The 14,358-nt window shown below is 52.0% G+C and overlaps 1 protein-coding gene across 10 annotated transcripts in view; it reads left to right on the top strand.

The window, feature by feature from the left end:
• The window catches only part of LOC119848937 (junction plakoglobin), a 53,235-nt gene that overhangs the window by 26,964 nt on the left and 11,913 nt on the right, over window positions 1–14,358 (top strand). For 6 of the 10 annotated variants that reach the window (XR_006277342.1, XR_006277340.1, XR_006277343.1 and 3 more), the window contains 5 exons: window positions 7,756–7,979; window positions 9,542–9,798; window positions 10,636–10,874; window positions 11,645–11,846; window positions 14,039–14,183. Coding sequence is in view for 6 of the 10 variants with exons in the window: in XM_038385363.1 (XP_038241291.1) it covers window positions 7,763–7,979; window positions 9,542–9,798; window positions 10,636–10,874; window positions 11,645–11,846; window positions 14,039–14,183 (1,060 nt within the window). In the remaining 4 variants the exon portion in view is untranslated. Of the gene's footprint in view, window positions 1–1,376; window positions 2,666–6,882; window positions 7,061–7,755; window positions 7,980–9,541; window positions 9,799–10,635; window positions 10,875–11,644; window positions 11,847–14,038; window positions 14,184–14,358 lie in introns of those variants that run through there. The other 4 variants (XM_043503512.1, XM_038385365.2, XM_043503510.1 and 1 more) reach the window with 4 other exon arrangements.

Raw genomic sequence — 14,358 nt, 5'->3', positions numbered from 1 at the left:
TCAAAGTACAAACACGATCTCTGCTTGCAAGGCTTTGTTACATTAATATACCTAATTTGCTCTCGCTCCTACAATAAAAAGGCTAAAATCCTCTTTCATATTTCCTGTGCAGCTCTGAACTGAATAAAACCTGCTTCCTTCCTCATCCCCATCCCCAGAGAGGTGAGTAGGGGGGGAAGTCTCTTCTGTTCCCCAAGGGAGATGCATACTCAGTCAGAATAATACTAATTCCTAAATGAATACACTTGCAAGGAATTCCAAAAAGGCCATACTATAAACAATAACATCTTGTAGTGTACAGTTTTCCCAGCTGTCTCCCTTGCCGTTCATCTGTTGTTGCCTAGCAGGGCTTTCCTGGCCAATGGCCCTGTCATGATCTCTGGCCGCTCTGTTCCAGTGGCCTGCAAACCAGTACTGCTCCTTCAACTCTTCCCATCTTTCACAAAGCTGCTCTGTGTTTGGGCAGTGCTACGCTCCAGCTGCTTGCCTTTAACTCTGTCCTGTAATGGAGTTGGGCAGTTGCAAGACTGGGTCTGGCGCATTCTGAAGCCTCATGGTGAGTGCTGTGAAGGAATGGAAGAAAGCTGGTGCCTGAAGTCTTAATCTGGGAAACACTCATCAGGCTGCTCTCAAAGAGATTGGTGCCTTAGCTGACATAATTTGCCTGCATTTCTGAGTGGCTAGCTGTATTGTGGGACTAGAGATGCTTTATCACAGGGCATTGGCTTGCCCACTATTTGTACAAGTCTCTTAGAGCAGATAGTCATGTGCAGTGCCTTGAAAATTGTTTTCCTGTTTGCAGCCAAAACTTATCAGGCCCAGCTTATTTAAGCTTGTAAAACACCCCGGCCTAGCTTTTGATTTGTAAGCTTAAATGATTGCCACCTACACTGGAAAAACTATGGCAGCTCATGCATTATGCAGAGCTGTGTGAGCAGTCAGTGTTCCAGTCGAACCCAGGCATGCTTGGAAAATAAGTGGCTGTCAAACTCCTTCATCTCTCAAAGCAGCAGTTACTGTCCAGTATATGCTCAGTCTCTCTGTAACCAGCCACTCCTCCATAGTTCCTGCACTCACAAAACCTGCTTCTTCTTCTGCTGGCCTCTGGACATCCTCCAGCAGCCCTGCTCATGCTGTGCGGTACTGGAGGGAGGCAGATGGTCTGGTTCCCCTCAGGGTTACACCTGGCCTTGGGGGGGACCTCATTTTTCCTTAAATAGAAAATTGCCCCTCTTTAGCAAAACTTGAATTTCAATGCAGAGTTAACATTCATTGGGGCATCCAATGAAGTGGGGTTTAGCCCACGAAAGCTTATGCTCAAATAAATTTGTTAGTCTCTAAGCTGCCACAAGTCCTCCTTTTCTTTTTGTGGATACAGACTGATACAGACTAACACGGCTACCACTCTGAAACTGGCAGTGATTGCACCCATTCATAGTCCTTCCATAGGCTCCAGTCAGCCCTTCTTGGACCTCTTCAGCTTCCAGTTCCATGTCTCAAGTACCATCCACTTGCATTTTGCTTCCTCATCTTGTCTGTAAGATCCTTGGTTGAGATTTTCAAAGTAGGCAAAGGGATTGAGACACCTATTCAATCAATCCTACTGAAAGGTGTTTAAATCTCCTAAACTGCTGTGAAAAATCTCTCCCCTTGACTCCACTGTTCTCTCTGACCCACCGTCCTTCTGTCCGTGTGTGTATGTGTGTACCCAGCCAGTTTAGGAACACTTACTTTCTGCGGTCTTGGCCCCATGTGCTTGGGACTATCTTCTCCCTCTGTAGGTGGCCTCTGCTTTGGGATAACATGCAGGTTACACACGTAAATTCTGTTCCTCGTTATGGCTCAGACTCTCTGCGGCACTGTGTGATTCACCTCATCTCCCTGCCATTTTCCCTATCACTCGGCCCTACCTCACTGGGGCATGGGAGAAGATTTGAGAAGTGCTAAGTGTTTCCCATCCCCTTTCCCACCCAGGTGCTTATATTTAGATACCCCAAGTTCTCTGTCCAAATTGCAAAACCTCCGTCTGCTCACCTATAAAGAGAGCTGCTCCTGCTGTCTGGTGCTCTGGGATCTAGCAGTATTTTTTTTGGGGAACTGACCAAGCTGTGAAACAGAAGTGGGTCGATACTCACTCCAGGACTTGCTAACTCCCTTGCTTTTATTGTGGCTTAAAGGCCAGCCTCCCCATGGCAGGGAAAGTACTCGTGGGGAGCGACCAGGGCTGCGTATTTGGGGCTGTCTTGAATGACTCCCTGTTCCAGTCACTTTGCTGCCCATAGAGGGGCATGCATGCGGTGACATGGAATTGGTAGCAAGCCTCGCACTGAGATGAGCTCTGCGGGTGCCCTTCCATAACAAGTAGTGACTTTAGGACAATGTTGTTTGTCTCCGGATACTGCTCAGTGACTTGTTCTGAGGGTCTCCTGGCTGCCACTGCTTTGTTGTCCCCTTGACGGATCGCTGTCAGCCTGCAACTTGCATCCCGCCCACTTGACACTGCAAAGAGAATTGTTCTTCACAAATCTTGGCCCAGTTTTCAGACTGACCCTTTGTATTTGCGTACCCAGCAATTTAAGTTCACTTCATTTACAGATGCAAGAAGAGGGACAGAAGTATCTCAGACCTACCAGGATAACAAGAGATGTGGGCTGAATTGCTGAATGTAAGACCAATCTCTTTTTAGCACTTAATCTGCGATCGACTCTGCCCTTTTTCTGGAAATGTTGATCTGTGCTTACCTTCGTTAACAGCTCACTGACAACTGACTGCTCCTGTATGGTGTGGAGACCATGTCCTATATTCTCCTTGACCCCAGTGCTTTGCATTAGTTCAACGCCGATCTCCATCCCGTCCAGCGTACCCTGTTGACACGTGATGGGGAGTAAATAGCTTGAGCAGCTTCCATTAGTGGTTCTCTCTTTGCCTTTTTTACTACCGCATAAGCATGCATTATGCACAAGCCATTAAAGTTGTAACCTAACCAGTAAATACAATTACAACTTTATAGCTTAAAATTACAGACAGACAAGAGTAGAACACTGCCCTTAAAATGTACCTGGGATGGTCACGGGGGACTAGGTAGAAAATGATGAGCGGGCGTGTCTGTGTGCTAGCTTTGTGTGGATTTTAGGGATCTAGTAGACTTTCATAGCACTAAACTGGTGAGGTTTAATTTTCAATGTGGTTCACCTATTTTATAGGTGGGGAAACTGAGGTGCATAAGTGCAGTGACTTGTCCAAATTCAATCAGAGGCAGAGCTGGGACTAGTACAACCCAGATTTCCTGACCCCTGTTCTAACTCTGCTAGGCAACCTTTGGGCTCCTCTTTGAATTCTTTCCCTGTGTTGGCTTGTCTGAATGCATTGCCAGGCCCTGGGTCTGATTCGCTCTCTCTTGAACATGGCTCTGTGCTGTTCATTACAGCACAGGGCTGCCTGGTAACTCTGGGTGGTGCTCAGACATGTTTTCACCAAGCCCTTGCAAGAAAAGCAACCTTTTCAGTAACGAATCCTGAGCAGACCTCGTCCCGACGCAGCAAGGTGCAATCCCCCTCTACCCTATAAAATATAAAATCCTCCCAACACCCTGACTCAAACATAAGATGTGCCACTAAGTCAGCCGGCCGAGGGAAATGGGGGTCAGGATTGGACTAACTTCCTGCCAGCTCAGTCACTGAAATGAGTTAAAGCTGCATTGTAGCTTTCGCGGGCTGGGCTGTCCAATGAAATAGCTTGGCTTGGGTCTGTTCCTGGGTGGAGGGGATCAGTCTGCCTAGAGCTCTCCTGGTACAGCTCCTTCCACACATGACTCAGTATTAGTGGAAGGTGGTAATTAAACCCCTCCTTTGGAAATGCATGTGGCTGCCTCTACCAGTCCTCCCTGCTCTTATCAAGTCTGAAACTGTGACTCATCCCTCCCTTCTCGACTTGTTGTGACTCTGTGTCTGGGTCACAGGCGATGCAGAGGGTGGACTATGGCTCTTCTGCTCTCTAAGGTCTCTGCAAACCTTGAGTGGGAGTGAAGTCTGAGTGGAGCCTGGCATGGCCATAAAAGGCAGCTCTCCTGGCTCTGTGCGTCAGCCTGGGTCACTCCTGACCTGAGCGTTGTTCTGAGCAACCTCCCCTATCCCCAGAGAGCAGAAAGGTTCCTTTGAGGGGGTAGACGGCAAGTGGGGGATGGATGTCCTTCCATCTGCTAGGGTTAGAACCCCCACCCTGGATGCCTCCGTACAGGTCGGACTGGGGAAATGCATTGCAGCAGGGAATGACCTCCATTGTCTCCTAGTGCAAACCACACCGAGGCTCTCCCCTGGAAAGCTTCTGCTGTGTTTACCCAAGCTGTCCCCAGGACAGGGGCCGTGTTTGGAGCCATCTGCGGCATGGGCTGCTTTTCTCGAATAATCCCCCGAGTGCATAAACACATGCTGATGCTGGGGATAAGCAGCCCCCTGTAGAAGCATTGAGTGCTTTAGTGGAACTGTGCAGATATGGGGAAAACAAGGCAAAGAGCTTGTCTGACACAAGCTGGAAGCAGGTAGGGTTAGAGCTGCCCTTTCTACCAGCCAGCTGTGCTCCCTTGAGCTTTGTCCCCCGTACACCCTCTGGGGTGGGTCTGAGGAATAGCTCTGCAAAACGGAGCCCGGCTCTCAGTACATAGGCTGGAGCTATAATCAGGCCTGTTGAGAGAAATTTATGTCCCGGGTACAGGTTCAGTGGGGCCCTCCTCCCATTTCACCCCAGTTGCAGAGGTTTTGGGGCCCCAGTACAATTGATCCCTCCCACCCCAAATCAGTCCTGGCTATAATGTATTCCACTTGCTTTGGAGAAGCCAAACTCTGGTGCAAGCCAACATGCAGTCCAGACAGTAAGCAGCATGCTCTTTGCTGTCTGCTCAGCTCTCTTGCCCGAATTCTTTAGCCTGGCACTCCTGCTTGCGATCCTATGCTGACTGCTACTGCAGCCCACTGGCAAGGTGGGTCTTAGAGAGAGCTACTCAGTGGGGTGAGGCTAGCAGGGCTGGGCAGGGAGGAGGCCAAGCATTACTCAGTTACTTGTGGTATTGCCCCAGAAGCGTTAGGTACTTTCCAGGTGAGCAGGATAGTGTCCTTCCTGCATATGCAGACGGGGCTGCAGTCTGTGGCTTACTCCTTATCAGTTTGGAGCTCTCTGGGCAGAAACCTCCCTCCCCCACCCCGTCCTAAGGACCATAGGGACGGCTCCATTAGGGAGTTTGGCTTGTGCCAATGGGAAGGAGGCAAGTGACTCTGGAATAGGCCCTGTTAGCATCCAGCCATTGCTGTGCTGGGGTGGAGGTTGAGAAACCTGCTTTACCACCTGCAGTACCCCCCTTCTCCCCTCCCTCCACATGCTGCCAACTACTCACCAATAAAAACGCAGCTGGATTGCAGAGATTCCAGAACTCCTTCCTCAGGGTCTGGATGTTGCTTGGAATTGGGGCCCCCTCCTGTTTTCTTTGGACCTTAGGTGCCTATTGGGATTAGAGGGTTACTTTCTCCACAACCTGAGAGGGGCACAGGACAGTCGCTCAGCTGGCATGAATACAAGTCTGGGCAGTCAGCTCTGAGATAAGTAACTGTTGGTATCTCTTGGCATTCTGCTCAATGCACACAGCTGGGTGTAGCAGAAACAAATGCCAACTGGAGCTTTAAATAAAGACAAAAGCTTGGTTAAAGTAGGGTAAACATGGCTTGCAAGGAAGTGCACTTCCTTATTGAGCTGGCTGAGCATGCGTGGCCTCTGTGTATGCGTCGGCTGTAGGCTTGGTTGGCCCACAGCACCAGTCTTGGCTTTATTAACCTCATGGGACTGTCTCTGAGAGGAAGCAGGTTCCATCTTAGGTCAATCGCTGAATGACTGGGCTGTGCTAAGACAGCCACCGGCTTCGTGGAGCAAACAAGCGTTCCCCCTCCGAGCTGGACGGAGACCCACCAACTCACTGGATGTAGGCCAAGCAGCTGTTAGACTAACTTAGCTGCTAGCAGCATGTGCCAGATTCAAACCAGTGACCTAGAGGTGAAATCTCCATATCCTCTTCCCAAGCCTCTGAGCTGCCAAGTCTTGTCTGAAAGCACCCGTTCAGGTGACTAAAGAGATCCGTCGCACCCCTGGCTCCCGGTGTTTCCATTGTTTCGCCAGGTTCTCTCAGGAATGCATCCTTCCTGTCCGCCAGGGTCTGGAGGAACCCCCTACCCAGAGAGCCACCAAGATTAGCTGGCATTCCTATCCTGGGTGTATCTGCACCCAGTGGCAGCTGTTCTTGTACGTTAACTCTTCAATGCAATGGAGTCTCCAGTAGTAGCACAGGCTGCGAATGCAGCACGCGGACTGTGCATCCAAGCCTTGTGCTGCCAATGCCCAGTGGCTCTTTGCTTCTTGCTCTGTGTTTCTCTAAATACCTCTGCAGCAGCTGTCTGCTCTCCTGGAAATGGAGGACTTGTGGCACCTTGGAGACCAACACATTTATTTGAGCCTAAGCTTTTGTGAGCGGCAGCTCACTTCATCTGTGGGGGTTGTGGGGCTGAGTCTGAAGTGAATCCTGACCAGCCTGAACTGAAGTCTGTGTGGAATCTTCTGAGGCTGTGGCGGCGGGCAGGCGGGCGGGGAGTGTACCTGAACAAAGAGCATTTCCACTGTGGGAAAGGTTGGATTCCCCTTTCACACTTGGCAGAAATGCTGGAATCAGTCCCCAGAGTGCTGACAGCCATGGGGAAGCTCAAGAAATTCCTACCCTATCTAGGTTCCTTGTGTTTGTCCCCACCTTAATGTCTGAGCGGTATGGGCTGGAATCTGGCACTCCCTTGTGAGCCACTCCTAGCAGCATGGGGCGGTGGCTGCTTGGGCGGGAGAGCTTGGCGTCTCCTCCCCCAGGGGCTGAGCCGTCTGCTGTCAACCCCAGGAAGGAGAGTGGTGATCCAGCCTGGCTCTCCTGTATGGCAGTCTGGAGGAGACTCTGCAGAGCTTTTTCCATTCAAATTCCATCACTAGGGGTGCAAGTGATCTTGCCTGGAGGTGCTGATACTTGGCTTATTGCATCCTGGTAAGTACCTGCCCTGGGACCGCACTACCTGTTCTCCTGTGCGTCTCTCCTGTGGCACAGATACAGCAGCTTGTCTTAGCTCTGGGTCCAGTGTCCAGTCAGAGGGTGTTTCCCTGGGACAGGCTAGCATGCCTTGCCTTATTTTTAGGCACACTCAGGCTGTCCCAGAAACCTCTCTGAAAAGCCCGTTTTTATTCTAAACTCCAAACCTTTGTGGCTGGCTTCAGCTTTCTGCCAGTTCGCCTGTCCGGAAACGGCTCTTTAAAAACCTCTTCTGTGCTGCCCGGAATAGCAGGGGATCTGTCCCTCCGCACGGGATGTTCTGGCGCATGAGAATATCCCACCCCCTTCTGCAGCGAGTAATGGCCATGGGGAGCTGGAGCTTTAGTCAGGCTGCCTGTACCAGTCACAGCTTCCTTTCATGTCCCAACATGAGAGGCAAAGTGCCGAGCTGTGGGATTTGTCATCTTGGTTCATCCTTTCATCTCCGTAATAAGAAAACGGCAGATAGTGATCTCTGCATGTGTGGGAGAGTCATGGCGAGCAGCACTTAGCCACAGATGGTGCATTAGCCTGGGTCTGCAAGGGGAGGGAGGGATTCTGGGCAGGAAAGCTGTCTGCTGGGATTTGGAATCTGGCTCAGTTTGCCCATGTGCTGGATGGAAGCTGTAACTTCCTTCCCCTTCTCCCTGCAGAGCAGCAATGGAGGTGATGAACATGATGGAGCAGCCAATCAAGGTGACAGAATGGCAGCAGACCTACACCTACGACTCGGGCATACACTCTGGGGTGAACACCCAGGTGCCGTCAGTCAGCAGCAAATGCATTGGGGATGATGAGGACCTCTACGCCAAGCAGTACACCATCAAGACAACCACCTACAGAGAGGCGGGGGGCCAGGGCCTGGGCTCAGCAGCAGGTAGGGGAAACAGATGGCAATCATGTAAAGTTGGTGATGAGCAAACCAGACACTTGGATTGCGGTTGTGCAGAAATTCTAGTGCTCTATCCCAGCCTTTCTCCACCTCCCTCACAAAATCTCCATGTCCTATACTTAATAGGCCCCACTCTGGGTGCATCTTCGTAAATCCTGTCTTCTCCACACTTGGGCTGTCACTGCAGCTTAAAACACCAGGGCAGGGGAAGGTAAACTGTTTGGCTGCATGTCTGAGTGCAGGAAGGATCTCTTACAGAGAGGGTGTTTTGTGGCATAACCACATCTCTGATTCTGAGCTCAGTCTCCACGCATGCCTCAATGGCGCTTTAAGCTGTGTTTCCATGATAGGAGCCGTTTGATCCCAGCCTAGTGATCAGCCACGTGTGCCTCTGTTACCTGGCTGCTTGGGGACGGTTTGCAGTACTGTTCTTAGGTGTTTCAGCTTGTTGCTTGCACAAAGTAGCTGGTGATGGTGCAACTCTGGCATGTCTGAAACAGAGGGGAAGAAAACCAGAAAAGTGTTGACCTCCTCCCCTTTTTCCCTGCACCCCAAACACCTGCACTTGTCAGCGGAGACTGCCATAGGCAGAATGACAGCTGTCTTGGCCGCTACAATACCTGGGCTGGGGTGAGGAGGGACGGCTTCTGTGACGCTAAGTAGAAGACCCTGGCTCCATTTCTCTCTAACTAGAGAGTGAGTCACTGAACTCCTACCTGCTAACGCTGGACTCGGTTCTGGTGGCCCTTTCCTGTGTTTATCTCTGAGTAAAGGGATCCAATTACTGGTCCCAAAGAGTAAATCCCCTTCCCTGCAGAAGAGGTACAGTGCTGGCAGAGGAGGGGAAGCGAAAGGTATTTCCACACTACAGCAGCAGAGCTGCAGTTGTGCCACTTTAGCCTAGGTATTTCTTGCATCATCAGCAGGGGGGTTTCCATCTAGGCAGGTAATCCACCTCTCCGAGGCTGTAGCTAGATGGAAGAATCCTTGTTGACAGCCCTGAGCTAAGTCGCTAGGTTGACCTAAGTTCTAGGTGTAGAGCAGGCCTTATGGTGGGAATAGCTCAGGCCCTACCCTGGTCCTGAGGCTGCTTCTAGGCAATGGTGTGATTTGGGGATATTTTGTCTGCTAGGAACTGGACCAAAGCCACCAGCTGTTCCCAGAGGTTATGGATAGCAATTAGTGGTAAGAGCTGTCCCTGAGCTGGATCTGTCCCAATAAACGCCATGGGGAAAGGCCTCCAAATGCCATTCCAGTCCCCTGAGCCAGCTGGTCCCAACTTGCAAATACCCTTAATTTTCTTTTAATTAACAGGCCTCGTGTGACAATTCCCAAATTATGCTGCCTAATTAAGTGTTCCCTTATCTCTGTGCTGCTGTATCTCTTTTCAATGTGAAGCACCAGCTCATTGCGGGGCGTGCTGGGATGCTGACATTACTGGTGTCGTTTTGTTAAGCTTCTGCTCAGCTAATTGAAATCTGGAGGCCTGGCAGTGAAGTCTTCCGAGCTTGGGAATTTAACATTCCCTTCGCCTTTCCTCCCTGCAGCAGCAGACATGGAGTCTCAGCTGGCCATGACACGGGCCCAGCGTGTCCGGGCTGCCATGTACCCTGAGACCGTGGAGGACCGGTCCCTGCTTATGACCACTCACATTGAGGGCCAGCAGACCAACGTGCAGAGGCTGGCCGAGCCGTCGCAGATGCTGAAATCTGCCATCGTGCACCTGATCAACTACCAGGACGATGCAGAGCTGGCCACGCGGGCCATCCCAGAGCTCACCAAGCTGCTGAATGATGAGGACCCGGTAAGGGAGCAAACTGCTCAATGCACGCTCTTGTCTGGGGCATGCTCTGGGACTCAGACTGCAAACCTCCTAGCTGCGTGCTTGCCTGGAAGCATAGCTCTGGCGGGGGAGGCTGCTGCAACGTACCTGGGACCTCAGAGGAGATCCAGCCAATGCTGACCAACGCCAAAGCACTGTGGTCACATGGCCCATCAACCCTGCTGTAGCAAGGGGGAATCTGAGGCAGGGCAACTGTGTTCCTTTACATCTGTACTCATAGTTTCTCCCCTCCCCCTCCTGCCCTTTTAATACCTCATGTGAACTTAGCGCTCCTGGCGTTACCCTGGCTTTGGCCAGATGGCAAGGCAGGGCAGCCTGCACTCTAGTGCTGCATAGATTCCAAGGCCAGAAGGGACTGTTGTGATCACCTGTGTTCACAGGCCAGGGATCTGCCCCAAAATAACTCCTAGAGCAGATCTCTTAGAAAAACCTGTCGCATTGCACCCCTAGCTGCTTCTCTCATCCCACCCTCTGCTGTGCTGGAGCACCTGAGCCCTGGCTGCAGCCCGCCCTGCTGCTGCGCGTTGTGGTGCCGTTTTGTTAAATAGCTGAGTTCGAATGCACTGGCTGTTTGGGCTCTCAGCCCCCTGAGCAGTGTCTTTCCCACCACTCTGGCCCAGCCTATCAGTACGGTACAGTGGATCCAGCTGCCCCATGTGCAGTGCTAGCCGCCTGAAGGGCAGGAAACTTCTTCTGGCTTCTTTAGTGGGAGACTCAGTTCCCTCACTGCTCGGTAATCTCCTGGTTCATAGCGTCAGCTGGGACCCCTCTCCCATCTGCAGCCTTCTCTCTCCCTAGGTTGTGGTCAGCAAAGCGGCCATGATAGTGAACCAGCTGTCCAAGAAGGAGGCGTCGCGCCGTGCCCTGATGCAGTCCCCACAGATTGTGGCAGCGGTGGTGCGTGCCATGCAAAACACCAGCGACTTGGACACGGCCCGCTGCACCACCAGCATCCTGCACAACCTCTCGCACCACCGTGAGGGGCTGCTGGCCATCTTCAAATCTGGAGGCATCCCAGCTCTCGTGCGGATGCTCAGGTACCAGACACCAACGTGCAGGTGTACAGAGCTGAGCGAACAGGCTCTGGAGTGGCTCACTGATAGTCTGTTCAGTAGGACAGCTGCTTGCTGTATAGGGTGGCTGGAAATGGGAGGGAGCAGAGCCAGGGCAGGCGAGAGGTGTTGAGTGCTCTGGTGTGGCCAGTCTGCTGGCATTGCAAAGCGTGTTGTCTAACTGCTGTAGGGCCTGGTCAGTAGGCTGCAGGCTTAGCCGAGCCTGTTCCCTAGTCAAAGACGAATCTTTGCTTTCTCGCTTGCAGCTTGGAATCTCCTCTGCCGAGTTGGCTACACAGCCTCCTGGCTTATAGCACTTTGCGAAAGCCAGGGACTCCCTCCACCTGGCCATCGTGGGAATGCCACAGACGTCTGTTTTGGGCCACCCTGGGGTTGCGTTCACCAGTGAAATTTAAGCTGTGCTCGAGAAGTGCCTGTTGGGCTAGTGAGGAACGGAGCTAGGGACAGCACAGTGCTCGCTTCTGTTCCATGCTGATCCCGGGGTGGCGGAACTTTTCCAGGCACAGCACTTCAGTGGCCGCCTGCCAGGGCCCACGCCCAACTGGCATAAAATGGCGCTGCCTGTAGCAGCCCTTCCATTCCTAATATGGAGGTGCAGTCTGCCAGAACTACACATCCCAGCATGCAGTGCCTGGTACCACTCTGGGGCCTGCCTGTAACAAGCATGAAGGCGCCCACGCATCTTCAGCCACCTCCTGCTGTGGCTTAATTCCCCTTCATGCTCTCGTCCCTAGCTCCCCGGTCGAGTCGGTCTTGTTCTACGCAATCACCACCCTGCACAACCTGCTGCTGTACCAGGAAGGCGCCAAGATGGCGGTGCGCCTGGCCGACGGCCTCCAGAAGATGGTTCCCCTGCTGAACAAGAACAACCCGAAATTCCTCGCCATCACCACTGACTGCCTTCAGCTCCTAGCCTACGGGAACCAGGAGAGCAAGGTGAGCCTGCTGCCAGCCCTGGCTCCTTCATTGCCTTGTTGGTAGCATTTGTCCCATGGCTGCTAGGATCCGGAAGCAGGTGGGAAGTGGAGACTGCTGTCAGTGGACAACCTGGTCTGTGTTGTCAGCTTGTCCGTTAATTAGAACCAGCGAAACTACTGGGGTGAGGGTGGAAGGTTCAAACCCTCCCTTGCTGCACAGACCCCTCCGCTCTTGCAGTGCCCACTAGCCTGGATACTTGGTGCCACAGCACTAAATGCCATGATAGATCAATTCCAGCAAGGGAGCGCTTCTGGCCCAAACCCCTCAGTCCATCCTGCTCCCAGTAGCGAGTTCAGCTCTCCTGCCGGACTTTTCTAGACATGTATTTATAGTCCTAAAGCAAGACCCTCTTTTTCCCTACTCCTGTGTGACCGTAGTTGTGTGTAAATGCTCCTGACCAAGGCTTGGCTGCCCAGAATAGCACCGAAACGCAGCAATCAGTGCCAGCAGGTCCTGCCTGCTGCGTGTGCGGCGGAAACTGGATCCCCTGTTACGGCCGCCAGAGAACTTACACTTACACTGAAGAGTAGCAGACCCTCTGGGCTGCTATTTAGGCCGTGTCTACACTACGGGCACTACAGCAGCATTACTGCAGCGTAGCCATGTCTACACCAGGAGGGAGTCGGGGGGCTGAACTACAGCACTCGGGTTACCCTGGTTGTAGAATCATAGAAATGTGGGGCTGGAAGGGACATCGAAGTCAGGTCCAGCCCCCTGCACTATGGCAGGACCACGCGAACCTAGACAATCTCTAGCAGGTGTTCATCCAACCTGTTTTTAAAAGGCTCCAGTGATGGGGATTCCACAGCCTCTCTGGGAAGCCTGTTCCAGAGCTTAGCTACCCTGAGAGTTGAAACTTCTTCCTAATATCTCACCTAAATCTCCCTGCTGCAGACTAAGCCCATTACTGCTTCTCCTACCTTCAGTGGACATGAACAATTGATCCCTGCTGTCTTTACACCAGCCCTTAGCATGTCTGCAGACTGTTCTCAGGTCTCTCCCACCTCTCCACCCCCATCGCCTTTTCTCAAGACTAAACGTGCCCTGTTTTTTAACCTTTCTTCGTAGTCCAGGTTTCCTAAACCTTTTAATCCTTTTTTGTTGCTCTGCTCCAGACTCTCTCCAATTTGTCCACATCTTTCCAAAGTGTGGCACCCAGAACTGGACATAGGACTCCAGCTGAGTCCTCACCACTGCTGAGTAGAGCCTGACAGTTACCTCCTGGGTTTTACATACAATATTCCTGTTCGTACACCCCAGAATGAGATTAGTCTTTTTCGCAGCTTCATCACAATGTTGACTCCTATTCAATTTGTGATCTGGTAGAAACCCCAGATCCCTTTCAGTAGAGCTACCACCTAGCCGGTTAGTCCACAGTTTGCAGTTGGGCATTTGATTCCCCGCCCCCCCCCCCCCCGCAGTGAAGTACTTTGCACTTGTCTTTGTTGAATTTCATCCTGTTGTTGATTTCAGTCCAATTCCCCAGTTTTGAATTCAAGGTTGTTTTGAATTCTACTCCTGTCTTCCAAATCGCTTACAATCTTTTCCCAGATTGGTGTCATCTGCACATTCCATAAGCATACTGTCCATGCTGTTATCCAAGTCGTTAATGAACATCTTGAATAGCACCGGACCCAGGACTGACTTCTATGGGACCCCACTAGGTACCTCCTCCCGGTTTGACAGCGAACCATTGATGGCTACTCTTTTGAGTTTGGTCTTTCAACCAGTTGGTTGCCCACCTTTCAAGAAATTTTGTCTAGACCACATCTCCCTAGTTTGCTTCGGAGAACCTCATGGGGGACTGTGAGAAGCTTTCCTAAAACCAAGATATCGCATCTACTGCTTCCCCCCACCCCATAGGCCAGTAACCCTGTTGTATTGGGGTAGGGGGAAATAGTTTTGGCGTGTTTAACACTTCCAATGTGGACCAAGCTGTGAGGCTCCCATTCACGCGGAGTTGAACCCAGGAGCTAGGATCCAGTTGAGTCTGGAGAGCAGAACAGATATTCCCACTAATGCAGTAGTGCCCCACTCAGTAGCTTAAGTGCAAATGTTAGGGATTAATCGGAGTTCTCTGGCAGCACCTGATGTCTGCGGATACCCCTTGTGACTGCCCTCTGGAGGGCTAATGCTACTTTCTCTTGCAGCTGATTATTTTGGCCAATGGGGGACCCCAAGCCCTGGTGCAGATCATGCGCAGCTACACCTATGAGAAGCTGCTCTGGACCACCAGCCGGGTGCTCAAGGTTCTGTCTGTGTGTCCCAGCAACAAGCCTGCTATCGTGGAGGCCGGTGAGCGAGCCCTGCGAAGGTGGGGGGTGGGCCTGAGATGGAGGGGACTGGTTCAGACTCAGCAGCTGGAGCAAACTAGGCTGTGGCCCTTTCCAGGCACCACTGGATACTTGCTCTCTTCCAAGGCACATGGGCTAACATGAGGTGCGAAGCAGGGCCCTGTCTCAGCCTCTGG

The sequence above is a fragment of the Dermochelys coriacea genome, chromosome 27 (genome assembly GCF_009764565.3).
Source record: "Dermochelys coriacea isolate rDerCor1 chromosome 27, rDerCor1.pri.v4, whole genome shotgun sequence".
Taxonomy (NCBI): Eukaryota; Metazoa; Chordata; order Testudines; family Dermochelyidae; genus Dermochelys; species Dermochelys coriacea.
The sequence above is the reverse complement of the archived record's forward strand: the minus strand, read 5'-3'. Positions and strand labels throughout refer to the sequence as shown.